The sequence below is a fragment of the Prionailurus bengalensis genome, chromosome B3, assembly GCF_016509475.1.
Source record: "Prionailurus bengalensis isolate Pbe53 chromosome B3, Fcat_Pben_1.1_paternal_pri, whole genome shotgun sequence".
Classification (NCBI taxonomy): Eukaryota; Metazoa; Chordata; class Mammalia; order Carnivora; family Felidae; genus Prionailurus; species Prionailurus bengalensis.
Window position 1 is genome coordinate 55,300,235 of NC_057355.1, and position 26,550 is coordinate 55,326,784.

Genomic DNA, 26,550 nt, shown 5'->3' on the forward strand with positions numbered 1-26,550 from the left:
CTCCTCGATAGTCACTGGAACCCTTTAATTTGGAAGGTGGATACAGAATGGCTTTAGTGCGCACTGGACAGCACTGTCTCAAAGGACAGGTTAGCATATACCCAAGTGACGAGAACATTCACACTTGAGGAAATTCAAGTAGTGAACACACACTTGGGAAAATGTGCTAACTCATCAGTAATGAAAGCAATACAAATTCAAACAAGGCAGGACCCAATAAGCAAGAAGACAAAGTAAAATTACATCTAAGCCTGTTTGGGTGATGGGGAAGCAGGCACCTTAGAGAAGGGGAAGTGAAAAAACCTTCAAGGTAGGGGTTCGGCGGGGAAAGTGAGGGATTCTGTGTGCGGCAGCCGAAAACTGAGGTTTGGGAATTGAAAGAGCAGCGTGAGCTGTTGGGGGAACCAGGTGGTGAAGGAAGGGGCAACTAGCCCCGGACAAGACCAGGTTCTTCCTCGCCATGGGCCTGAGGCCAGGCGCCTGGGCGTTTCTAAGCAACCATAAGCCCGCCCGCTCCATAGTCAATCATTTCGTAATTGGCTCACGAATCCACCAATGGGAGCACAGGAGGAGCTTCCCGCCACCGCTGGCGCCCGCTTTCAAACAGCCATACATTTGCAACTGCAGGTGGACTTCTCAACTAAGCTTGAGAAAGGCGGAGACTTCCGCCTCTGCGCCCCGCCCCGAGCCGGCATGGCCCCGCCCACCAGGGCAGCTTCTAGCAGGCGATTGAAGGACGAGGCTGCTCATCAATGGCCTCAGCACTTCTGGGTTCGGTTGTGACGAGGAAGGAGCTAGTAGATTAGATCCCGGGTAAGGGGGTTTGTTAGAAGTCGGTCTTTGGCCGGGGCTAGGGTTTCCCCGTGGTGATAGCATCCGTGGTCTCCGGTGAGTTTCGCTTCTCAGCTGGGCTTGGAGCTGGGGTTGGAGGAGGTGCTGTGTCCTTAGGATTCTGGCTGAGGCTTTCCGAGGGCTGACCCGCCCCCTCCTCAAATCCGGTGGTGGTGGACTGTCCGCGGGTTGCGGGACTCAGGCTTTGACTCTGAAGTGTCATCGAGATCCCAAGTTCCTACTAATAAGTGGCGTGTGGGAAGCCCTCCTCGCGTCCTCCAGGCTGTTGGGGTAACCCCGAGACCCTATCCTGGGGACCCCCGCTGTGTCATCCTGGCGTCGCGCCTGGCTCACAGTGGGTGCCCTGTACACGTGTGTTGACCGAGTGCACGTGACGCTGGCAGCCAAAGCTAGCCAAAGCCTTCAGCTCCAAGGCGCGCCCTGTGCAGGCATTCTGCAGCTTCACTCTCGCAGTACCTAGTTATTGTGCTGTAATTGACCCTAAACGGAGTTCCTTGGTAAGGCCACTGATTTCTTGCGTCGTTCAGCCTGTTGGGTGCACTTGCTGCAATCTTCAGGCGCCCTGAATCGACTTGTCCAAGCTTCTGTCATTAGCACTGATCGCAGATTATTGCCATCATTTGTGTAAATGTCTATTCTCTTTTCCTCCACCAGGTCATGTTAAATTTTGTAATCTTGAACGGGGCTTGGCAAATAATTGTTGAATAAATGACTAGGCCTCTTAAGCCTGGCTTGGCAAGTCTAAAACAGGCTAGCGTGTTCTGGCTATGTTCATTCTTGAAAGGAAGCTAGCATCTAAGCAAGTAAGTAGAATTTCCTAGGGCATTTATAAATTCCCTTTGTGCCAGTTAACCTTTCCTATCTTATAGTCAGGAACTTAAGTCCGGTTTAAGCTGAATTTCACCATATCCTTCAATGAATGGCAATTTATATGCACTTGCTAGATATGTAAATGCACTCAACTAAGTGAGAGGCTGAAATTGAAGCCATAAGAAAAGTATAAGAAACATATATAGTCTGGAAGTGCAAAAGAGTGACTAATGCCATAGGGGAACAGGAGTGGAAGGATATCTTCATCGGAGAAGAGGTTACATTACTTGAAGTAAGGTTTCCCACAGGCTGCCCATTTACCTTTCTCAGATGTACTGAATGGCCTTTGCTTAACCTCTTCTGTAGCTGCAGACTCCCGTTCATCGGTGATAACGTTTTAATAATAACGAAACAAATGAATTGATTGGTACATAGTGCTAAGCACCTTATGTTCATAATTAGTACATATTCATAATCTTTGAGGTAGGCACTGTTTTTACCCACATTTTATTAATGAAACAATGGAAACCGAGTGCTCAAGTTTGCACAGCTGATAAATAGAAGAGCCAGAATTGAGCCCAGGTTGTCTGCACGAGTGCCCTTATTCTTAACCACTGACAGCGGTATTGTGTTCTTTGTAATCTGAAGTCTTTTCTTTCTGTGAAATTTCTCTCAGCCTTCCTTTCTTCCTAATTTGTGCTTTACACTCTCCTCTATTGTAGAACTTATTACTATGTATCATTGTAACTGTTAATTTATATCACTGTTTCTCTAAGGGACTGTAAGCTCCCCATGGCTGATATCATATCTTAGATACATCTAGGATATAAACGGGCACACAGTAGGTGTTGAGTAAAATTTTATTGAAATAATGAATCCTATAAGGCCACATGAATGTATCATTCATTCAACAAATATTCGTTGTGTGCCTACTATGTGTAAAACATGGGGGACAAGCTTTTTATTCTGCTCTCAGCTTATAGGTTTTTGGATGAGACAAAAACAAGTGCTTTTGGTTTTTAATATTTTGTCCAACTAAACACTCATTGGTTTTCCTTCTCATTGCAAGGAGGGCAAAGAAAACAACCAGGGATGACAAAATGAGTACTGAGATTGAGACCTTCTGATCTGAGTGTTTAAAAAAAAGAAAAATACAGAACATAGTCTCATAGTCTTGTTAATAGGTTCAGAAAGAGTGATCTAGGGGCGCCTGGGTGGCTCGGTCAGTTGAGCGTCCAACTTCAGGTCAGGTCATGATCTCATGGTTTGTGAGTTTGAGCCCCACATGGGGTCTGTGCTGACAGCTCAGAACCTGGAGCCTGCTTCGGATTCTGTGTCTCCCTCTTTCTCTGCTCTTCCCCTGTTCACATTCTGTCTTCCTCTCTCTCAAACATAAACATTAAAAAAAAAAAAAAAAAAAAAAGGTGATCTATCTGGGAATAAAGTATTAACTAGTTTGCTTTTAAAAAACATGCTGTGCACTTATTCTGCATCTTGATTTTTTAATGATCAGTCAGTAAATATAGAAATCGTTCATTATTTCTGTTAGTAGTATAGTATTGCCAAATTTGTTCAAAAGTATTTTACTAGGGCAAGTGTTGTTTTTCAGTAGATTAATATGGCAGTTTTCAAGATAGTTTTTGCAGTTCATGCTTTTGACCAATCATGAAGATACCTATTTCCTACAAAATAGCCACCACTAGGTGTTATTAATTTTTTTTTCAATTTAGTGGTTGAAAAATCATTTCATTGTTTAAATGACACTGTGAATTCTACATGAGCTTACACATCTTTTCAAGTTAATCGAGCATTTACATTAAAAAGAATTGTCATGTCAGTTGCCCATTTTAAATTGGGTTGTTTGTCTTTTTTCGGAGAGTTGTATGTTGGGACTTATTCATGTGTTTTGCAAATATTTTTCTTATACATTATTATCTTCTTTATGTTTTCATACATAATATTTGACTTGTATATGATGCCATATAAAAGGTTTTACTTTTTGTGGTTAAGTTTCTGTCAAGTTTTTCCTTATGGCTTTTGGGTATACTGTCTTACTATTTATTTTTTTCTTCTAAAGCAGTCTCTTATTGTTCTATTATAGTATTCAGATATGAGTATTCTCTGATAGAAGTGGTAATTAGTAGTGATTAATTAGTTGAGGAAAAGCATTAGCTTTTATTTAAAATTTTAGTTAAAATACTATTTATTTATCTATCCATCCACAGTAAGTTTATCAGATTTCCCTTTATACCTAAAATCGTTTCTTAAGGTCTTCAATGGTTTGCACTTTTGAGAAGTAAAACTTATTTGTATCTTTTTTCCCCTGTCTAACGAGATTTTGGTCTTTTCAGATATTTTCAGATTTCTTTAATGACTTGGTTTGGATTAAAAAGCCATTCAGAAAAGATACACTTTGGGGCGCCTGGGTGGCGCAGTCGGTTAAACGTCCGACTTCAGCCAGGTCAGGATCCGCGCTCCGTGAGTTTGAGCCCCGCGTGGGGCTCTGGGCTGATGGCTCGGAGCCTGGAGCCTGTTTCCGATTCTGTGTCTCCCTCTCTCTCTGCCCCTCCCCCGTTCACGCTCTGTCTCTCTCTGTCCCAAAAATAAATAAACGTTGAAAAAAAAAATAAAAAAAAAAAAAAAAGAAAAGATACACTTTGGTCTTTTACATTCTCTTCACCTAAAAATGAAAATACTTTGCAGAATTCACTATTCTCTGAGAAAAAGTAGCTCTTTATTTAAAATATCTGTATTTAACAATAGGCTGTTGTAAATCTGAATGCTCTTTTTAAATATTCAATGGGAATTGATGGCATGTTAGTGAAGGATTGAAAAAAAAACCTCCTTTCTTTTGTCTAATACGGGAGAAATTAACCCAAATCCATATTTTGGCTTTAACTATAAAATATCAGAAGAGGTAGAGAATACTATAAATATCAGAAATAGGAAAGATTCTTTTTGTAAATGTTTATTTACTTTTGAGAGAGAGAGAGAGAGAGAGAGAGAGAGAGAGAGAGAGACAGGGCACAAGCAGAGGAGGGCAGAGAGAGAGGGAGATGAAGAATGTGAAGCTGGCTCCAGGCTCTGAGCTGTCAACACAGAGCCCGATTCGGGGTTCGAACTCATGAACTGTGAGCGAGATCATGACCTGTGCTGAATTCGGACGCTTAACCGACTGAGCCACCCAGACGCCCCAAGAAAGATTATTTCTGCCTGGAGAATTCAGGAAGGTTCTTAAGGCCCGACTTAATCTAATTTCTTTTAAGGAACCAGGATTTAAATGGGCTGTTTTCATTATCTGTTGATTCTGTAGATCTGATGTTCACTTGCAATAGTGAAAAACCCTAGAGATGTGAGCTTGTGTGTTTCCCTCACTATTTCAGCTGTATTATAGGCTCTTTACATTCAGATCTCCACCTTACGTAGGTGCACAAGAAGGTTCTTGTAGCTCCTGGGTGGAGACAGGTTTAGATTCCCTAGGCTTATGTATTTTCCCTCTCAGTGAAAAAGTGCACATGTCTCATCCTCCTTTTAGCTCTGGCACAAGAACAGAAAGGAGCGGGTCTGGTCTAAGAGGTAGAAGCTGGAAGGGTTTGTGTTGATGTAAGGAGTTTTATTTGATAAGAATCGAAAGGAATGGGCTGGTTGTAGGGACCAGAGAGGGAGGGATAAAAAAGGTGGACTGCAAATTAGAGTTTGGACAAGAAGCATAATTCAGTCCTTGAAAAGCAAAAACTCGATGTAGGGGCATTTTCAGCATTAAAATTCATATCTGTGTTAGTCTGTAATGCCATGTTTCATCTATTCTAAAGTGCAGATTTTCTTTTCAAATTTTAATATCTACAGAGTCAGGCTGCAGTTTAAAATTAATGAGGTGTCATAATTTAATTGGCCATCTATTTTTCTTAGTGGTATAAATGGACCTGTGTGCTACCATCAAAGGTGCGTCAGGTTTGATGAAGTGGAACATCTTTTGCTTCTAGAGCTATTGGCTTACATAAAGGTTTGTGATCATAGTTCTCAGCTGTTAACATGAGGGAGCTGCGTTCTTTGTGGTCAAATGTATTTGGATTCCTGGGCCTCTGCTTCTTATTTCACTTCCAACTTAATGACATTTTAGAGCCCGAAAAAGTGTGGTGAATGAGTTGTGGTGCAGGCTCACCTCAAAGTGCATTTCCCTGGCATGCGGAAGAGTGCAGTGAATGGCAGACAGAATTAGGCGGGTAGTTGATGACGCCCGCCTACCTCCTCATCAGGGTCTTTTGGAGCTTTGAAATTCTGCATCGTTTCTGTGTCGTGTCGATCCCTCAGTATAATTCCAGTCATTGGCAGGCTTCTGACTGCGCGTACTGGAAAACCCACCTCCTGCTGCTCCTTCTGCCACAGCAGAGACTGTTCTCTAGAGAACTCATGCTGTTGCTTTTGGAACGGGCACTCTACAGTGGTACAGCTTCACAGTCTTCACTTCCGTTTTTCCTGACTCGTTTTTGCTAGAACCCGATTTTACCAAGCTAAAGAGCGGCACGTTTAACGCTTATATTCTGGGTGTGTGCTATATGGAGTTTCCCAGGTTGCAGATGTTTTTTGGGGGCCAGCTGTTAGCTCAGAATTTAGTGGCTCTCTTTTTGTTAAAACATGACCTTTGGATTCGTGATAGAGGACAAAACAAATTGTGGAGGATACTACCTTTGCCATATTTAATAAATCAAATTAGTTACTCTGGGCACATTCTTAAAATTTTTGTTTTGGCATATTTCTAGTTAATTATTTTGTGTGTGTGTGTGTGTGTGTGAACAAAAATCTTGCTGTCTTAGGTTATACTTTCCAGGCCACAAGAAATGTCTAGTCACAGGTTTATTAGCTTTTTGCACTTTGTTCTTTTCTATGAATTACTGCCATACAGCTCTTTCTGTGAGTCACAATTAATCTGTAAGCTTAGTCTTGATATTTGGTATACTAACCATTTGCCACGCGTGAGTTACATCCAACTTTTCCCTGGCCGCTGTCGTCTTTTGTGTGTGTGGCATCTCTTGGGTAGTTTGGCCTAGAAGATTTTTATGGGGTGTGTAGAAACCAAGCGTCTGTCTCTTTCTACAGGAAGACCATGTCACTGGATTTTGGCAGTGTGGCACTGCAGACGCAAAATGAAGAAGAAGAAGAATATGACAAAGAAGACTATGAAAGGGAGAAAGAGGTAAGTTACTCAGAAAAACGACTAACCCAGTCTTCAACGGTTTTCTTTCCTGACCAAAATTATATCATCTTGTATCATGTTGAAGGAATATATGATTTTTTTTTTTTGGTCACCCCCTAAAAACCTGATGAGTATTTGAGCTTTTAAAAGGTGGTTGAGTGGAATGCTTCCTTTTCTGAGATAAGACTAAAACACAGTAAATGGTTAGATTCTTGAAGATCTTTTCATTTAGGAGGTACTGGTTGGCTTTGGAGGCAGACACCTAGTTTCTAGTTGCTTGGAATAGTGCCTCGAACAAGTCCAGCCAGGTTCTTTGCTTCAAGTAAGTAGCTTATATCCTCGTGCAGGCAGACCATAAACAAGTGAATTAAGTAATTCGAGTGAGTGATAATTTAGCACCGATAAGTGATAGGTAAACAAAATAGAGTGATATTAAAGCAACTGGTAGGGCACTGATGAGGGAAGGTCTTTTGGAGGAGGAAATGCCTGAGCTGAGACTTGAGTCATGAGGAGCAGCCATGCAGAAGCCTGAGGAAGAATATTCTAGGCCAAGACACCCACAGAGCATAAAGCCCTATATCTCTGCAGAACAGCCAGAAGACTGTGGTGTGGGGATTGTGGGACCTAGGGGTGAGGGTGCAGATAGGGTGAAGAGGTGAGCTAGGGCCAACTCATTGTATGTCATGGTAAGATGTTTGTATTTTATTCTAGGAGCAGTGGGAAGTCAGTGGAGGATTTTAAGCAGGGAAATGGTATCCGATCATATTGTTTAATGATCTTACTATATGCTGCGTGGTGAATAGACCCAAGGAGAAAGGGAGTAAAAGGAGGAGACTATATTTTATGTCCATATATAAGAGTTGAACAGAATTCCTGGCACATGGTAATGTTCAGGAAATGGTGGCAATAGTAGTAATAGCAATTGGTGAAAGTCAATTTGATAGGATTGTTTTTAGTTTGACTCAAATTTCTTGATTGACGATGATGATAGGCTCTTTTTGTATTGAGACTATGCTTGATATGATCCATTTTCTAATATATAAAACAATCCTTTTTAATCATTACTGTGAACCGTTAGTAATAACAGGAAGCAGAGAATAGGGTCAGTTGCCCATGTAGCTGGCAGTAAGTAGAGTTAGGATAGAGATAGAAAACTGGCAGCTCAGTGGATTTTTGTCCATAGACGATTTGTATTGTTTGGCTGCACAGTGTTTTTCAAAGTTCAATCTATATTTAAAGATTGGAATATTTCATGTAACAACCCAGAGTTTCTGGCTTGTCTTGAAACGTCCTAAGCCCCGGCCACATGTGGCCTGTGTCTGCACATGGCAGCAGGCAGGCTGGATCTGAGCAGTGGCTGTCCCTTCCCAGCTGGCCACAATCCTCTCGCACCAGCGTGGGCTTATGCACTTGCAGGCTTCGCTCCTGTCAATTCTGTGCCAGGTCACGGAGGGCACTGGAGTCTGAGACCCTGGCCAGGGTTTCTGGATTTTGACAGGGTCCTTCCACAGCAGTTGTGGGGGTGAGGGTTTTCTGTTACTTTGTGAACTCACAGCATGAGGTTTTCATGACCCTGATGGCTTTGGATAGTTTGCTGGAATTTAGCTACTGGGATTCTTGAGGGGATCAGTTTAAGTAATTATTATAGTAGACTTTAAAGAAGAAGAAAAAATAATCTGACAGGTGAGTTTTCATTGGAAAAGATATTAGAGAGATGGTTAGGGTATTAGAGGGAACTAATTAGAGATGTATTGTGTGGTGACAGTTTTAAAGGGGACGTTAGTTACAGAGGAAATAGATTCTAAGTATATAGAAAATAGACATAGGGATCATTTCTTGATAGGTTATACCCTGGGATAGGGAATTTCCAGAAAAAAAGGAGCTCTTAAGAAGTGAAGTACCTAAGAATGAGTGTTTCTAGCAGAGTGGAAGAAAATACATAGCCAACTTGACTGTAACATGATGAATATGTTTCGTGTTAGTAAACAGTGTTTTTGCCTTTTTTTCTTTAATTGTGGCAAGGGTAGAAGTGAGATCACAGGCTGTAGGGTTTCAGATTCACCAACAAAATTCAGGGTTATTGATAAAAACTCAGCTCATGTGTATGTCATCACTGCAAGTTAAAATGGTAAATTGGCTGATTGAACCTAAGTTTGTTTGCATATCCAGAGTCCATTCCAACCTCCTTAGTCTGTCTGACCCTATCGTAGCAGAACTTTTCACAGCCTTGCGAGGTTTAAAGAAAAGAGTGGTCTTTTCCTGCTCCCTGGTTGATAGCTTTGGGATTGATAGCTGGGTTATAAGCGTTAGTAGTTGGCTAATGCATATTGCTTTCTCTACTTAGTGAATCACTTGGTATTCGATTTGCTTATGTAGGAGGAGTGTCTGCATCCCTGAGGATGTAGGGCCAAGCAGGCTATATTGGACTTAATAGTCTTCTCTGCTCAGGATTTGTGAGATCCTCTTTGTAAATGGTAGAATAATCCTGATTTTGACCTTTTGGTGTGAATGATGAGTTCCTGAGTTTAATTTTGGTCCTTTGGGATCAGTTGGGATTTTGTCCACACTTGCCTATAAATCTGTGAATAAGCCATAGTCAAGTTCCATCTTCCATGCCGTCCAAATAGCAGCTCTACAATTATGATCTTGCCTTTTTCATTTCTGTTCCCTCCATTGGTTTGCATTGAAGAGCAAGGGGAGGAGGTCCATTTAATCTTCAAAAAAGGAAAGTATTTAGTAAGTGACTCAGTAGTCAGAGGACGTTTAGACCAGTAGAACCTCAAACCACAGAGGTCTAAATATGTGATTAGACCCATATTTTTAAAAAATCTCCAAGAGTTTCACAGAAAAGTAAGGCACTATAATCATTTCTAAATTACTTCAGTTCCTAATGGTATAATGGTAAAAGTTTGGGTACTGTGGGCCAAGGCATAACAGAGAAGAAGTGCGTAACCTGTAGCCTCATCCAGTCTTTCACCCAAAACTCCATCTTCTACAGAGTAAACAGAGCAGATTACGGTGCAGCTGAGTGAGGGTGATGATACCAGGGAGATATGCTGTCATGTTAATTAATATTCACATCACTGATATTTCTTACAACTTGTTGGATCACATTACTTTCTTGCTGTACCATTTGAGAATTATGGATGTACTTGTCCCCCTTGCTACTTAAGTGGACCTCATCCAAAGTATTCTAGGCAAACTTTTACTTGTAAAGCTGGAAAAGTGGAATTCAAAAGTTCTTCTGTTAACTCATTCATAATTGTAACAATGTGATTTTTCAAAATACTTGTCACTTAAGTCAGTGTGCTTTGTGATTTCATCATGGGTTATTATAGAGTTGTTATTGTTGTGATAGGAGTGGTTACAAGCTCCAGAGTTACTGGTAACCCTACAGTTTAAGGTAGATTGTCACTTGGGATCTCACAGGTTGCTGGAATACATGTGAACTTGTAGTATTACAGGAAACAGCTCTGTGATTATTGCTTTGTTCTCCATATATGAGTATGTATTTTGGAGCTGGTGGTTTGGGGAAGAAGTACTAGTAATCTGTGCTATCAAGATAATACTTGCTGATGATAGTTCATTTAGTAATGTTAGATTTGAAGCCTGGAAAATGATCTTGAGTAGAAATGTAGGTGCTTTAAGAAGCAGATGGCAGAGAGAAGCTTGCACCTGGCCATGCTGATTTGAGTCCATTTGGTTTTTATGTCATTGCTTCTCTAATAGAATAATAAAGCTCATTTGAGCTTTTTGAAATCCTGTGTTTTAAAGAGGTAGGGTTTCCACTGCAAAGCCTTTCTTCTACTTTCTAACTGCCTTGTTTGATGTAATTATAGGAACAGTTTGACATTTTGTCCCCACTAGAGGGGGTTGTGAAGCCGGTATTTGTTTACATTTTATATTATTTGACGTATTTAGTGGAATTTTCTTGTCATCACCTGAGAAATCAAAGAAACAAATGGTTCAGTATTCATATGGTAGATATTTTTCTTTAGCTTTATCTGGATTATGCCTTTGAATGTTTCTTATATAGGTATTTTTCAGGGACTGTCACAGTGGAAACAAAAACCTAAGTCTGGCTGAATGTGGTTTGATCATATACAAATAGGTAGATATAAGTGTCTTCCAGTGACCAACAAAATGTCACATAGAAGAAAATTGGAGTGGGAATGAGGAGATTCAGGTTCTGGTGTGGGCTCTGGGACCGTAACTCTTTTCCTGGGCATGCCCCTTACCTTCTCCGGGTCTTGCTTTGCTCCCCTTTAGAAGGAGAGATGTGGGTTGGGAGGAGCTCCAGTGTTCCTTCCAGGCCTGGAGTTTTGTGTCATCTGTAGGGCAGCCAATATTTGTTGAGCAAATGCTGCCATATTTCTTTTTCAGATATGTGGCGATCTAGACACAGTCTTTCCCACTAACATAAAATTTATTTAATTAATGGAATGGATTTAAAAAAAAAAATTCTGCCTGTAGTATAAGTCATAAACTAAAACTCTGGCTGCCAAGTTATTTGGCCCTTTATCATTCCCACATTGGGCCATTTCAAGGATGCTTTTAACTTGGCTCTTAGGTTAAAATGAAGATTCTGCTTAGTGTATGAAAGCATTCTGTAATAATTCACATTTTAACATATCAGAATCTTTTCAGTGTGTTTGTGAGGTAACCTGTTCAAAAGGCATATGAGTGTTGGCTGTTCCATTTGTTGCTTTTCTCTTGGGAAAAGATGTGAAGATGTGTGGCAAGTAATTCATGCTTTCATGAATGTTGAAGATTACAGTCTCTGAAGACAGTCTGTTTAGTTAGGTTGAAAACCCTAGCAAAAAGTTTACATGTTCTGTTTTACATTCCCCCTAAACATAGGCTGTTTGGGTGTTCCGCATGACTTATTGCAAAGTGTTTTGCTGCACAAGTTCTTTGAGTAAAGTGCCCTCAGGTTTTTTCTTTCTTTTTAGGAAAGAAAGCTGTGAAGTAGCAAAGAGAGAGGAGTTTATGGAATGGCTTAGAATGCATTTCAGTAGAGGCCTTAGCAATGGCAAATTATCTTTTTTCTATGGGAAGGTATCTCTTTAATGATTAAACTCAGTTGACACACAATAATATCCCACTGAAAAGATTACATTTGCAACCCAAAAGCAATCTGTTGAATTTGAAAGTAATGAGTGGAATTAAATGTTGTAATTTATAAAGAGTGTTCTCTTTGCCCTTGAATCTGTATTTGGTAGCTAGGTGGGTTCTTTAATGAGGAAAATTTATAGTTTATAAAATTCTCTACTTGGTATCATGCTAAGTTGATCTGGTAATTCTGTGTTCGATGGCGAAAGTTCAATGACCGAAACCAAAATCTATTTGACAGTGTATATGAGAAGGGCACACTTTGATCCTGGGAATGGAAGCCTTGGGGGTGGGATTTTTGTTCCCGAATGCCCTTATTAGGGGGACTCACCTCATTTAGCTTCTTTCTGTCCTGAAAGTTATGGAAGCCAGGAATATGGCCCAACTATGCCAAAGAACTTCAGGGAAAAATTTTTTGAAGGTGAATGAAACGGTTTCAAAGTGTTAGCATATCTGTAAAATATTTTTTAAGAAACTAAATACTATAGGGGTGATTTTGCTAGTTGTTAAGTTCATCTATGGATCCAGAAGCATTTTGATGAACTTTCTACTTAGGCTCAGATTAATTTTCCTCCGTGGATGCCAGTTGTGTTACTTTTGTGGTGTCACAAAGAACTGCTTAATTATTGTATAGCTTTTTCTATCTTGGTGAGAGGAAAAAAAATGTACTATTCCGATGTCCCTGTCAAGGTTCCCCTTAATGATAAGACTATGTACTTGAACCTCACTGAAGGTTTACAAGAAAATATTCTTTCTGTACAGGAGTCCTTACTTGATGTAAGTATAAGAGATTTATTTTCTTGGTATTTTTCTCTGGGTAGTATGTGGGGGTAGTCTTTTTCCTTAAAGCAGTGGTACATAATTATAGACAAAACAAGTTTGACTACTTTAAAAGATATCATATATGATTTTTGCTTAGTGAATTTTGTGTCTTTCTCAAATCACTTTGCTACCTTTCACTTGAGGCATGCATGTAGTATACTAATAGGTTGATGTGTTTTGTTTCATTTTTAGTGTTTCTTTTTCTTTATATCTTTGGATCAAGTCTGATATGGCTAATTCTCAAAAAGGTTTTTCAATTATCCAGCATGAGCAGGTGGCCAATAAATCAAGGTCTTGGTTGTTCATATTAATATCGAATAAATTTTGGGACAAAGTTAACTTTTCACTGGAATAGAGTAAGAATGTTTTTCTCATGTTTCATTTTTAAAGAACAACATGGGTTGAGAAAATTAAAAAAAAATAATACAGTGAATATTAGAAATATATGTGGGGTGAGGAAATATCCCCCTCCCCTCCTCATATACCCATTTCCATTCCCAAATTTGACTTCTCCAAAATTCAGTTAACAATTGGAGTATTCGTTTGAGACCTTTCTTAGAATATTTTTACTTAACTTTATATATATGTATTTTATTTCAGAAGGTTTTTGATTATAAATGTAATACTCAGACATGTTTTATAGCTATATTTCATTCCTTCTATTCTAAGGACAGAGAAATGGGGAAAAAAACTTGCTATAGACTAAGAAGCATCTTGTTTTGTTTCCTCCAAGGTTTTACAGAGTATTTAATATTTTTAAAACACACTCACATTATGTAATTTTATGGGATTCATTTATGTGCTGTGGAGGACTCAGTCAACTTGTTAATTTAACCGGTGCTTAATTTTAATGAGAAATCATGATGATGATTTCAGTTTTCTTCTATTTAATAATATTTGAATCTTCTGATTGTTATCACTTTTAAGACATTATATTGGAAATTGAAGAAAGACATTTACAGATACTGAAATTCAACAAATTAGACAGTTTCTTCATCTCTTAATCACGGTTTATTTTGAAACTTAAATGAATTTGTTTTTATCTAGTTTTTATAGGCGGGATGCTAAAGGTGTGATTTATCTAGAAAAACATTACAGAGTGAGGTCAAATGCTTTTATGTCAGTTTTGGAGTTATGCTTTTGAGAGTGCTACCTGTGGAAAAGTGGACTTAAAACTCTTGTTTTTATTCAACTGTTTTACAAGAGCTGAAGTATCATGTATCTTTTCATCATTGGAATTAGACACCAGTCTGCTAATTAATCACTCTCCAAGGGGTTTCTGTCACATTATTAGAGCTTTTAAGGGCTTCCGTGCCACCTGCCGCTGCTGCTGGAACTACTGTTTTCACCACCTGGCCCAAGTAGAGCTGGCTCCTCAGGCTCCCATGGGGAATGTGTGATTGTCAAGTCCCCACCTTCTGATTACTGGTCAAACAGGAATCTGAGACTCAAGTCTGCCCTGTGGTAACATAATACGGTGATTGTACCATTATCATGACCTCCTGTGTGTCTATAAAGAAGTTTTAAAATTCTATTGTAATGTATGTGTGTTTTCGTCTAAGACTTCTGTAGGAAAACGTGTAAATCCTTCTAGTGTAAATCCTGATATTACGCATTCCCCTGTTCCCCACATGAAATGATGAACATAATGTGTGTGGAATTTAAAACGCTTTTTAAATGGAGAAATTAGGAACTTCTTTGTCTTCTAAAGTCAAAATCACGCTTTCCAAGGCAGCTTTGGCTTGAGTTTAAATGTTTAAGTCAGTGTGATGTTGATGCTGGCTCTCCTGTCTTAGTTGCAGCAGCTACTCACTGACCTACCTCACGACATGCTGGATGATGACCTGTCCTCCCCTGAACTCCCCTACTCGGACTGCAGCGAGGACGGCACAGAGGGCGAGTAAGGACCGGAAATCACTTTCACTCGTATATTACAATACCCTAAGACTCTTTCTTTTGATTCTCTGTAGGCAATAATGTACATGATTATAAAACTGTAAACTGATTCTTAGAATTTTAGGTGAAGGTTGGAGGGAAAACATGTTAAAATCTGGGGAGTTCTCTGTGATAGGCTCTAAATCTAAAGTATCGATTTTTCTCAAGACCGCATCGCCCTGAGCAATTGGAGATGAACTGGCATGAGCATCAAGTGCTGCCTAAATCTCAAAGTGGAAATGTAAGTATCTGGTGGATGATGACTTTGGTGAGGGCGGGACTAGATCTTAGTGCCTTTGTTTTACTTTTGTTATCTACTAGGACTATAATGAGATTTGTGATGTATATACTGGAGAGAAAAGTGGCAATGGCTGGGAAGACAATCAAAATAAAGCTGACGACCAGCATCCTGGGTACCATCCTAACGAAGTTGGAGATGAAGGCGGAAGTGGTTACAGTCCTCCAAGTAATTATGAACAGACCGATTTATATCACCTTCCTGAAAACTTTAGGCCATATACCAATGGTCAGAAGCAGGAATTTAATAGCCAACCAACTAATATAATTAAATTTTCAGATCCTCAAAGGAATCATTTCCAGGTATTGTAAGAACTGGACTTTCAGGAATTCATGTGTATGTGTGTACACATTTGCTTGTGTGTGTTTATTTTTAAAATGTGTATAAGTGCAATGGTAAGCTTTATTTTAAGTACAAAAAGCCCCGAGAGTGCTTTTATTCAGGCTCATGCTGAATTAGTCATGCTGTTTTCTGTTTACAATCCATTCATGATCTGAAGGTAGAATTTTAAAATAAGAGGCTTTATAGAAACAGTTAAATATTAAAAGTTAGGTTTGCCAAAGAATCACCTCGCTTACTGCTGCTTCTGGCTTCTACCGTGTCACTGTGCTTCAATGAGAAGCTATGTTCAGGTATGTTGATGTAATTTTAAAGTGGTAAATCTATGTAGGTGACACCATTTAGTTACCTTGATTTTCTAGCTCACTGCCTCTGTTACATTTTAGGTTGAACACTTCAAAGCTGATACCTGTTTTGCAATGGTACGGCAGTAGACAGGATGAATCTTAAGGAAAGAAACACTTTTTTTTTTCTTTTTTTTTCTTTTTAGCCCTGGGAGAGTTTAATGAGATAAGACCTTAGGATATAGGTAGCTGCTTCTTAGATTTTTCTCAGTGACATTGATTTTGCCAGTAGCTTTTCCTCTTTTTGCCAACAGCTATTTTATGTCACCCAATGAGAGGATGACTTTTTGGTCCTTTTAACGTGGTCATTTTCTCTTCTATTTCTATGGAATGTTAATTATCCCACAAGCATTATTAAATATTTATTACATACGAGGTATTGTATCACATGTTCTTGTTATTGAATGTGTACATTTTTATGTTCCCTGGATATTGGCATCATCTAAATCATTCTTTTTTTTTTTTTTTTTTTTTTTTTAATTTTTTTTCAACATTTATTTATTTTTGGGACAGAGAGAGACAGAGCATGAACGGGGAAGGGGCAGAGAGAGAGGGAGACACAGAATCAGAAACAGGCTCCAGGCTCTGAGCCATCAGCCCAGAGCCCGACGTGGGGCTCGAACTTACGGACCGTGAGATTGTGACCTGGCTGAAGTCGGACGCTTAACCGACTGCGCCACCCAGGCGCCCCTAAATCATTCTTAAATATTTCTATATGATCTTACTGAATTCTTTTTTTTTTTTTTAATTTTTTTTTTTTTTAACGTTTATTTATTTTTGAGACAGAGAGAGACAGAGCATGAACGGGGGAGGGACAGAGAGAGAGGGAGACACAGAATCGGAAGCAGGCTCCAGGCTCCGAGCCATCAGCTCAGAGCCCGATGCGGGGCTCGAGCTCACGGACCGCGAGATCGTGACCTGAGCCGAAGTCGGACGCTTAACCAACTGAGCCACCCAGGCGCCCCATCTTACTGGAATTCTTGAGTGTTATTTATGGAATTGGCCCCATTATATTTTCAGAAGTGCAATTAAGATACATAAAATTATATATTGCAGACTTTGAGTTAACATTGTTAAATAACTATAAGTGGTATTTTTAAGCAAAGATGTATGTATAAAGTTTGTAATTGTACCACAGTTAAATTTCATGACAAAATTGAGGTGTTTGATTCAGATCATTTTCAAAGAAAAGGCCAAATCATGATTGTCAATTTCATTTATCATCTTCTAATAGCAATTTGGTATATCACAAGGCCCCAGTTGTCAAGCCTTGGAACCATATAAAGTGACATATAAACCTTATCAGTCTTCTGCCCAGAATGATGACTCACCAGCCCAGGAGATAGCGGGAAGTGACACATTTGAAGGCCTGCAACAACAGTTTTTAGGAGCTAATGAAAGTATGTATCAAGTTTATATTTATTTCTTAACATAATTGGAGAATTTTTGAACACTTTGGACATGTTAAAGAATTGTTTTTTTTTTTAAATATGATAATGGAGTTGTGTGTGTTTTTTTTTTAAAGTCCCCTTATTTTTAGAGATCCTGAAGTATGTATGAATAAACTGACATGAAGTCTTGGATGTACTTTAAATAATATGTTGTTTGGGGTAATGTTGGGTAGAGATGTAGCTGAAGGAAGACTGGCCATGAGTTCATAATTGTTGAATCTGGGTGATGGGTCTATGGGATTCACTGCACTCTTCTCTCTACCTTACATATTTGAAACTTACTATAATAAAAGATTAATAGAAGTTCTTCTCAACTGTACGTTTCAGTCATTCTAGTTGGTAAAGACTTTTCATTAGATACATATTTTTCTTATTTTTCTTACTGAAGTCTAATTTAGAAAATGAACTATAGTTTTCTCTTCAATCTAAGATTTTTTATTACCACACAGAAATGTAATTTAGTAATCAGCCATTATCTTTTTTCTTTTAATTTTTTAGAGTTATAGTGTAATAATTAGACAACTCTGATATAAAGTACTTAATTGTTCAGAATTTAAACTGGAGTTATCTCAGGGTTAGTCATGTGGCACTTGCCAAAAAAAGAATTCCTCATATATAGTGCATGTGTAAATATGAGAGGAGAAGTGTGACTAGAGAACGTTGAGGAGATGAAGCCTCCAAAACCAAAAGGCAGAACTTACGCTGCGACTGAAACACCCGAAAGAGTGTTTCATACGCTTTGCTTTTATTGTCACACTCTCGGACATGTGAGATAACTTCTAGTTATTATGCATGTGGAAGAGCCAGTGTGATTCTAAGTGTGACAGCAAGTTTTTTGTTTGTTGTACATTCGAGAAGCAGGGGGAAGGTCATTTTGGCTATTCTGGGTTCCCTGGGCTACACCAAGGAAATTGGACTTCATGCCCCACCTTCAGAGAGCTATGTCCACCATACACGTGGGCTGCAGGACAGTTTCAGGGGGAGCCAGGCTTCAGTTTCCCCTGAAGGCGTCCATGGCAAATATGGGGACCCCTTCTTTGTTCAGAAGGTGCTATGGAATGAGGAGATGAGGAAGTGGGCAGCGTGTGTGGCATAACTGGCTTGGGCTGAGTAAATAAGCATCACGCCAGTGGCCTGACATCTTGGTATTTGCTCTTCCAGCTGCACTGTGTTCAGTTACATTTCTGTCTCTCGGCCTTTCTGCACATATAACCTTACATCAGTTTCTTAACAGTCTGCATTTTATCAAGTCGGTTCATTTAGTTATTTATTTTTGTTTAAGTAAGTTACACGTTTGCCTACATTTGACATTTGGAAGTTAATGAAATAACCTAATGGCATGGTAGTGCTGAATTTAGTGATTACAGTTTAGCAACAGTAGTTAAAAAAAATGACTTTGGAGAGAGGTGTGGCCTGTAGATTGCTAATTCCTGAGCTACCGCCGTTTTTTAGTCTGACTTGTAACAAAGTTTCCAGTCTTCACGGTTTTCTTTTGGTCTTAACCATTTTTCTTTTAAAAAAGAAGATTGTGTTGGTTGTTAGCAAGTAGAGGCATTGTTCTAGTAGAAAATGAAGAATGTGTGTCATTTTGTTGTTGAAGTACTATCCTTCTCCTACACATCATTTTTTTCTTTTTCCCCCAGTCGTTTTTAAGTGGTCCCTAAAATGACTTGACTCATTTCTGAAAGAAGACCTCAAAATTCTTTATTAATCTGTTCATTTTTTAACGCGACAGTTATGCGTTGCCATGAACGTGAATACAATTTAATTCCCACTCCTGTTTAAAATAAATTTTGAGAAGGATGTCTAGAAATTTTCTTTAGGAATGGCTTTATAGAAGCTGATGTACTTTTTTTTTTCAAATTTATGAGAGCATAGAACTCTATTCCATTGTAATTGGTATATGCATATCTTTAGTCAAAATGGTAGTGATTCAGGGTTCTACTCTAGACCAGACTTTTAAACATGTCTGGCAGTGACCACAGTAAGAAGTACATTTTTTACATTGTGTTGAGGTCTTATAATATATACCTATGTAAATAAGTATCTATAACTAAAACACAAGTTTCACAAAATAATCATTATTCATACTACATGATGCACTCTGATACATTATCGTCTGTCTTTTTTTTTAATGCTAGTTGCAATCAATTGAATTGATTTCATGATACTGAGTTGTATCCACAAATTTACATTTGTGTTTGCTTTTATCTAATAAATTGTCTTTAATTTCAATGCAGATTCTGCAGAAAATATGCAGATTATCCAACTTCAGGTTCTTAACAAAGCAAAAGAGAGACAACTAGACAACTTAGTTGAAAAGTTAAATGAAAGTGAGCATCAAATTAGATATCTGAATCACCAGCTTCTGATAGTCAAAGGTAAGATGACACCTGTTGGGTGCTGTCATTTATGAGGTGCACTAGAGCTACAGATCTTGTTTCTGAGAGCCTCACTTTAAATATGAAGCTTAGAGGGGCGCCTGGGTGGCTCAGTTGGTTGAGCGGCCAACTTCGGCTCAGGTCACGATCTTGAGGTCCGTGAGTTCGAGCCCCGCGTCGGGCTCTGTGCTGACAGCTCGGAGCCTGGAGCCTGTTTCGGATTCTGTGTCTCCCTCTCTCTGATCCTCCCCCGTTCATGCTCTGTCTCTGTCTCAAAAATAAATAAACGTTAAAAAAAAAATTAAAAAAAAAATATGAAGCTTAGAGAGTGGACGCCCTAGGTTGGAGGGCTCATAATGAGTCAGAATGAAACAAAAACCCAGGACTTTTGACACCTGGCCTTGGATTACTTCTCTCCAGAACATATTATTTCGAGATCCTCATTTTCTCCCTCTTACTCTTCTATCAGGCTTTTAGAATCAGTGAACATTCTTTATGCTGGTAGCATTCTGTCCTAATAAGTTGTTGACTCCTTATGTAGTTTACCTTGGATGAAGTATCCCAATTCCCAAAGAGACTTGTGTTTAGTTTGCAATACATTTTCTAAGCCTACAAATTAACATAAGATTTGAGTCCAAGTAAGAGTTAGTGATCCTGAACTCCTTTGGAAGTGCCAAGGAGAAAATGGAGTCATTGCTGGGAAAAGCACATAGAGTAAACACAGATTCAAATTATAATTGCTTACTCTTCATGATTTCTGTAGTTTTGGTCAATGTTGAACTTTTCATTTGTAGAATAATTTTGTGACTGAACTCGAACTTGTTTCAAACATAATTGATAGTGAAAAGGTCTTTTTCTGTAATGCTCATAAAATTTCTTTTGAGAGAAAAACTTGTGAACGGTTACAGTAAAGTATGTGGGAAGAATTTAAGATTAGGTGAATTTAAGAGTTCATTGCAAGTACATATAAAAAGTTAATAATCCTCAGATCCCTTCTTTGATTAACAGAGATTTGTCACATCTATGTAGTTTCTCAAGTAAACAAATGCTGAAATCATTGTTAGGAAATCTTGTGGTTCCCAAAGGGAAGATTTTTGAAGGAAGTGGTTGTGTTTCTCTCAGTTTTTTTGGTGTCACTCAGGCATTCTTTTTTGGAGCTTTCCTGGTTTTCTCTAAATCCGCTGAAGTTCACTATCTAAACGGAACAGAACATTTGTATGATATGGATCTGATATTTGATAGAGATTGTTACAATCGGGGTCCCTGTACAGTAACTTATTATTTATGTAAACATTTTTAATGTTCTAGATGAAAAGGAAGGTTTGACCCTCAGCCTCCGAGAATCACAGAAACTCTTTCAGAATGGAAAAGAGAGAGAGCTACAACTTGAAGCACAAATAAAAGCACTGGAGACCCAAATACAAGCGTTAAAAGTGAACGAAGAACAGGTAAATATTTTATCATGATTACTTATGGTAAAAGGTTATTTATTAATTGCTTAGCTTTTGGTATCGTAGGGCTAAATTTAGAAGAACCTTGAAGTTGATACCTTCTTCTACCATAAGCTTGCTTTTGTTTCCCTTACCTTGGAGGAATGGTGCTCCCATCCACCCAGTTATCTGTGTACCAAATAGAAGTCTGGAGGAGACCTCAGGTCCTCTGTCCTCTTTCATCCAGTCAGCTACTATGTTCTGTTGAGTCTCCTCATTTCTGTCTGCATGTCCCTGATTCAGGATTTTTACCATCTCTAGCAAAAATCTCTTAAATAGTCTCTAATCTTTTACCCCTTCTCCATATTCTCTCTTATGGCCCTCTGAGTCATGTTTCTAAAATATGATCATCTTTCCTTTGCTTAAAGCCTGTCAGTGACCTCGCTTTACTTGTGGGATGAAGTGTGACATCTGATGGATGAAATGGCCATCTGATCCTTGCCTACCTCTTTCTTTACTCTCCTCAAACTCAGCAGTGTATTTGTTGGTTTTTTTTTACATTTTTTAAAAGTTTTTATTTATTTTGAGAGACAGAGGGCAAGTGGGGGAGGGTCAGGGAGAGGAGACAGAATCCCAAGCAGGCTCCACGCTGTTCATGCAGATCCCAACGCGGGGCTCAAATTCACAAACTGTGAGATCATGACCTGAGCCAAAATCAAGAGTCAGATGCTTAACTGACTGAGCCATCCAGGCACCCCTGTTTGTTGTTTTTATGTTCTCATATATACCCTCTCTCCTCTCTGGAAGGTCCTTTCTACAACACAGTGCTATTTGATTAATAAGCTCCTTCTTTTCCTAAGTTTCCCCTGTCCTCTTTTTGCCTGGCACATAATAGGTGGTCAGTATATGTTGAGTGAGTGTTGTTGAACATTGACGTGACCTGTACATGTTTTTTCTTATATATTTCTCTGTTCCTGCTCTGATACTAACACAACTATAGCGTTACAGTATGTCTTGAAATTTGGATAACAAGGGCTACTGGTGGTATTCTTTAAAAATTTTGTAGCTCTTTTTTACATTTCCTTTTCTAGATTTTGCATATCAACTTTTTATGTTTGTAAAAAGATCTTGTTGGGATTTTGATTAGTGAGGCATTGTGTTTACTTTATAGATGAGTTAATCAAATTTTGGAAGAGGTCAAATTACTTGCCCAAGATTACAAAGCCAGTTATTGACGAAGCAGCAAAACTGAAATTTCCTGACTCTGGTACACGTGCCTTTAAAGTTGTGGCACAGAGGCACCTGGTGAATTCTGTCAGTGGAGCATGTAACTCTTGATCTCGGGGTTGTGGGTTTGAGCCCCATGTTGGGTATAAAGATTACTTAAAAATAAAATCTAAAAAAAAAAAAAAATCTAAAAAAATTAAATAAAAAAAATAAAGTGGCAGCACATTTTTTGATTAATGAACTAGATAGCCATTTAATGGTTGGAAATGATCAGAGGTTATTGGTAGCCAAGCCTGGTGGAGGGTGACTCGTGAGAGAGAGTCAAACCATTTTGGAGAGGGGGAAAAAGGGTGGCTAAAAATGAAAGTGACTATAAAATTGTGAGCTTGGTTTGGATGAGATTTGTGGCTAGTTCTGAGGATGGTTTAATGAAAGAATTTAAGCAGTGTTGTTTCATATCTGGCTCCTTATCCTTCAGGTGTGAGCTAAAACAAGCCACTTTATATGTGAAGTTGCCCAAAGCCCCGCGTTTCCACTCTTCTTCATCATACCATATCCTATGAAGGGCACCTCGGGGGCTCAGTCAGTTAAGCATCTAACTTTGGCTCAGGTCATGATCTCACAGTTCATGGGTTTGAGCCCTATGTCGGGCTCTGTGCTGACAGCTCAGAGCCTAGAGCCTGCTTCGGATTCTGTGTCTCCCTCTCTCTCTGCCCCTCCCCCACGCTTGCTCGTGTGCACGCTCTCTGTCAAAAGTAAACATTAAAAAAAAATTAAAAACGAAACTATCTGAAATGATCTCCTTTGTTTACTTGTTAAGGTCTGTCCCTTCCCAGCAGAAAGTAGTAAGAGTCTGGACCTTGCCTGCCTTTCATCATGTCCTTCAGTGCCTAGAACTCTGCCTACTACAAAGTAGTCACATTATTTATTGAGCAAATGAATAAATGCCATAAGCACTTCACACAGTATTGGAATAAATAGTCAATCTCTGGACTAGAAATGAAGGACAAGCCTCATTTTAAATTTTAATTTTTGTGTGATATAGACTATTAGCATTTTAACTTTTTGAAAACTGATAGTCCTTAGGTTAAAAACCTGACTTGCTTTTATGTAGTAAAAGGTTATAACTTTTTAATCTCTTTATAAGTTAGAAATTGCATTTTTAAGAAATAAGGCATAAATGAAAACATAAAAGCAACAGAATCACCACATGTATTGGTTTCCTATTGTTGTTGTAACAGATTAATATAAACTTAATGGCTTGAAATAGTGCTTCTGTCTTACAGTTCTGGAGGTTAGAAGTCTGATATGGGTCTCACTGGGCTAAAGTCAAGGTCAGCAGGGCTGTGCTGCTTTTTTGGAGGCTCTGGGGGAGAATCCATTTTCTTGCCTTTTCTAGCTCCTAGAGGCCACCTGCACTCCTTGGTTTATGCCCATTTTCATCTTCAGGGCCAGAAGTCACTGGTTCTGACTTTCTTGCCTCAGTTTTTCTCGTTTAAGGATCTCTCTAGATACATTGGACCCCAGGTGATACAGGATAATCTTTTATCTTGTAGCATTTTTTTTTAAGTTTATTTATTTTGAAAGAGAGAGAGAGAGCACGAGCAAGGGAAGGGCAGAGAGAAAGGAAGAGAGAGAGAATCGCAGGTAGGCCCTGCACATCAGTGCGGAAGCCCAATGCGAGTTCAAACTCAGGAACCGTGAGATCATGACCTGAGCCAAAACCAAGAGTCAGACAGACGCCCAACCACCTGAGCCACCTAGGCACCCTCAGGTTAATCTTTTTTATTTTAAGGTCATCTGATTAGCAATTTTAATTTCGTCTGTAACCTTGCTTTTCCCTTGTCATATAACATAACATACTCACAGGTTTTAGGGATTAGGACATGGACATCTTTTGGAAGCCATTATTTAGCCTAATATACCAATATTTTTCAACAGCTGTACAGACATAGTTTCCAAAACTTTTTTTTTTAGTAAGTAATCACTGATAGTTTTTATCAGTCTTTTGAAAAGAAACATTTAAGAAACAGTTGTCATTTTTCTGTGACCTAACAATTGTGGTCCCCCCCCCACCCCCACTGGGCTCAGAGAGATGCAAACAGTACTGGGACCAGTGTTGTAGCCACAGACTCCTTGTCTGGTACCCACATTGCCATCATGCTAAGCAAAATCCTCTGTCACTCTCCTCAGGTAACTATAGGTTTTTTTCTCATTGAATGATGTTTCCAGCGGCCATGGGCCTGGGGAGTCCCAGCTAGGGAAGTTTTAAGGAACTAGAGCCACTATAGGGAGACCCTTTCTTCTCTATTCTCCTTAAAGGATGGTTGAGTTTTAATGTCCATGAAGAGAGCACAGAGTCAAAATATTGTAAACGTGGATGTCCTGTGTGTACCTTCTAGATGATTAAGAAGTCCAGAACGACGGAAATGGCTCTGGAAAGCCTGAAGCAGCAGCTGCTGGACCTCCATCATTCTGAGTCACTCCAGCGTGTGAGAGAGCAGCACGACAGCATTGTTACGGGCCTCACGAAGAAGCATGAGGAGCAAGTGTCGTCCTTGCAAAGGAAGCTGGATGCTACAGTCACTGCACTTAAGGAGCAGGTTGGGATGATCTCAAATGAGCCACTGTCATTAACAAGTAAAACTGGTTATTTTTCATAACTGATACTTTGTGGTTCTTCATATGGAAAATTTGGATGTTTGCAGTAGGTGTTTGTGAGTAAAAATTAAAAGCCAAAGATTTTTAATCTATGAAGATGTCCTGTGGGCAGCATTTTGGAAATTTTTTTCTTTGATAGGATTGGTTAGTACTTTCTCAGTTCTCCTACCTACCGGTCCTTTATTTGTAGAGTATTTATACATAATTATTGCCCTAGAGTAAATCCAGACTGAAAAGGCTAGTGCTCTAGGAGCTGGCCTGAACTTTCGAGGTTGTCCTGGGAGTTTAAACAGTAGAAAGCCTTTGTTGGGTAGTTAACCTGTGAGTAAACATTGTCTACAAGTGGTTCTTGGGAGAAGAGTTAATTTTTGAGAGTAGTGTAATAAACAAAATAAGGAGGAAAGTTTCAGCATCTCTCACAGTTTGAATTATTTTTGCCCCAAAGTGAATAAAATGTAAACTAAGGGTGAGTCAGGTGGTAGGTTTGCTTATGCTCCTAAACCCCAGGTAATCATTTGAATAAATAAAATTTCAGAGTGCACTTTTCTTTTTTTAAATTTTTTTAATGTTTATTAAATAAATTTTAATTTTATTAAATTTAAAATTTATTAAATAAATTTTATTTTTGAGAGAGAGAGAGACAGAGCATGAGCAGGGGAGGGGCAGAGAGAGAGGGAGACACAGAATCCGAAGCAGGCTCCAGACTCTGAGCTGTCAGCACAGAGCCCGACGCGGGGCTTGAACTCACAGACCGCGAGATCCTGACTTGAGCCGAAGTCGGACGCTTAACCAACTGAGCCATCCAGGCGCCCCAGAGTGCACTTTTCTTCACTTTCAGATAAACCTTTTCCTGTACTCCATTCAGCATATTACCGAGAAAAGTAGAACAACTCTTGGAAAATAGTAGCGAGGTACAAATAGCTGGATAATTTAGCAGATGAACTTGAGTAAGCAAACTTATTCACGCAGTTACGTACAGCTGTGTCCCTATGTGCTTTGTACTGTATGTGTACAGTGGCAACAGAATAGATTTTCACACATAGTACGTTGTGTGAGTTATACAGACTTTTAATCTGGCGTCCCCTAAGGCAGTTCATGACTAGGCTCCATGGCTTTGATGAATCTCAAATTGTGGGTATGGTTTTCTTTTGGATGTTGGCATATGCATTTTTGTTTTTGAGAAGACCCACAAACTCATTCAGATTTTCCTCATAAGAGGCTCATGCTTCGCCTTGCAAAGGTTAAAAATTCACTGTTTTATGAAAAACTTGTTTTTTGGTGGGAAAGGACTACATTTGTGTGCTAATCGTATTATTTCATCTGTTAAGCAAACATCTTTTGAACAACAGCTAAATATCAGGATGTAAACAGGCTTTAATGTATATTTATTTATTTATTTTTATTTATTTATTTTTTTCAATATATGAAATTTATTGTCAAATTGGTTTCCATACAACACCCAGTGCTCATCCCAAAAAGCTTTAATGTATATTTAATTATATTTTGAAAGACCAAATGCAACACAGGGATTGATTCATGTAGTGGGAGGAGTAGCAATCCATGATGCAGTTGAGGTTTTTTTCTTAAAATGTCTATGTAGCTACTATATTTTGAGAAATATATAGCTTGTGAAATTATATTATTCATCTAGTGCTTTCCTGAAGCCGTCATCTTTTGTAGGTAAAAAGGATTGT

General features: G+C 39.0%; 1 protein-coding gene across 11 annotated transcripts in view; it reads left to right on the forward strand.

Moving 5' to 3' along the window:
• Positions 1-222: 222 nt before the first annotated feature.
• CEP152 (centrosomal protein 152) overlaps positions 223-26,550 on the forward strand; it is a 93,509-nt gene continuing 67,181 nt past the window's right edge. For 2 of the 11 annotated variants that reach the window (XM_043555472.1, XM_043555474.1), the window contains exons 1-9: positions 223-888; positions 6,760-6,856; positions 14,587-14,690; positions 14,894-14,966; positions 15,047-15,325; positions 16,941-17,106; positions 19,398-19,538; positions 20,847-20,986; positions 24,598-24,798. In XM_043555472.1, the coding sequence (XP_043411407.1) occupies positions 6,767-6,856; positions 14,587-14,690; positions 14,894-14,966; positions 15,047-15,325; positions 16,941-17,106; positions 19,398-19,538; positions 20,847-20,986; positions 24,598-24,798 (1,194 nt within the window). In that variant the 5' untranslated portion in view covers positions 223-888; positions 6,760-6,766. The other 9 variants (XM_043555469.1, XM_043555470.1, XM_043555465.1 and 6 more) reach the window with 7 other exon arrangements.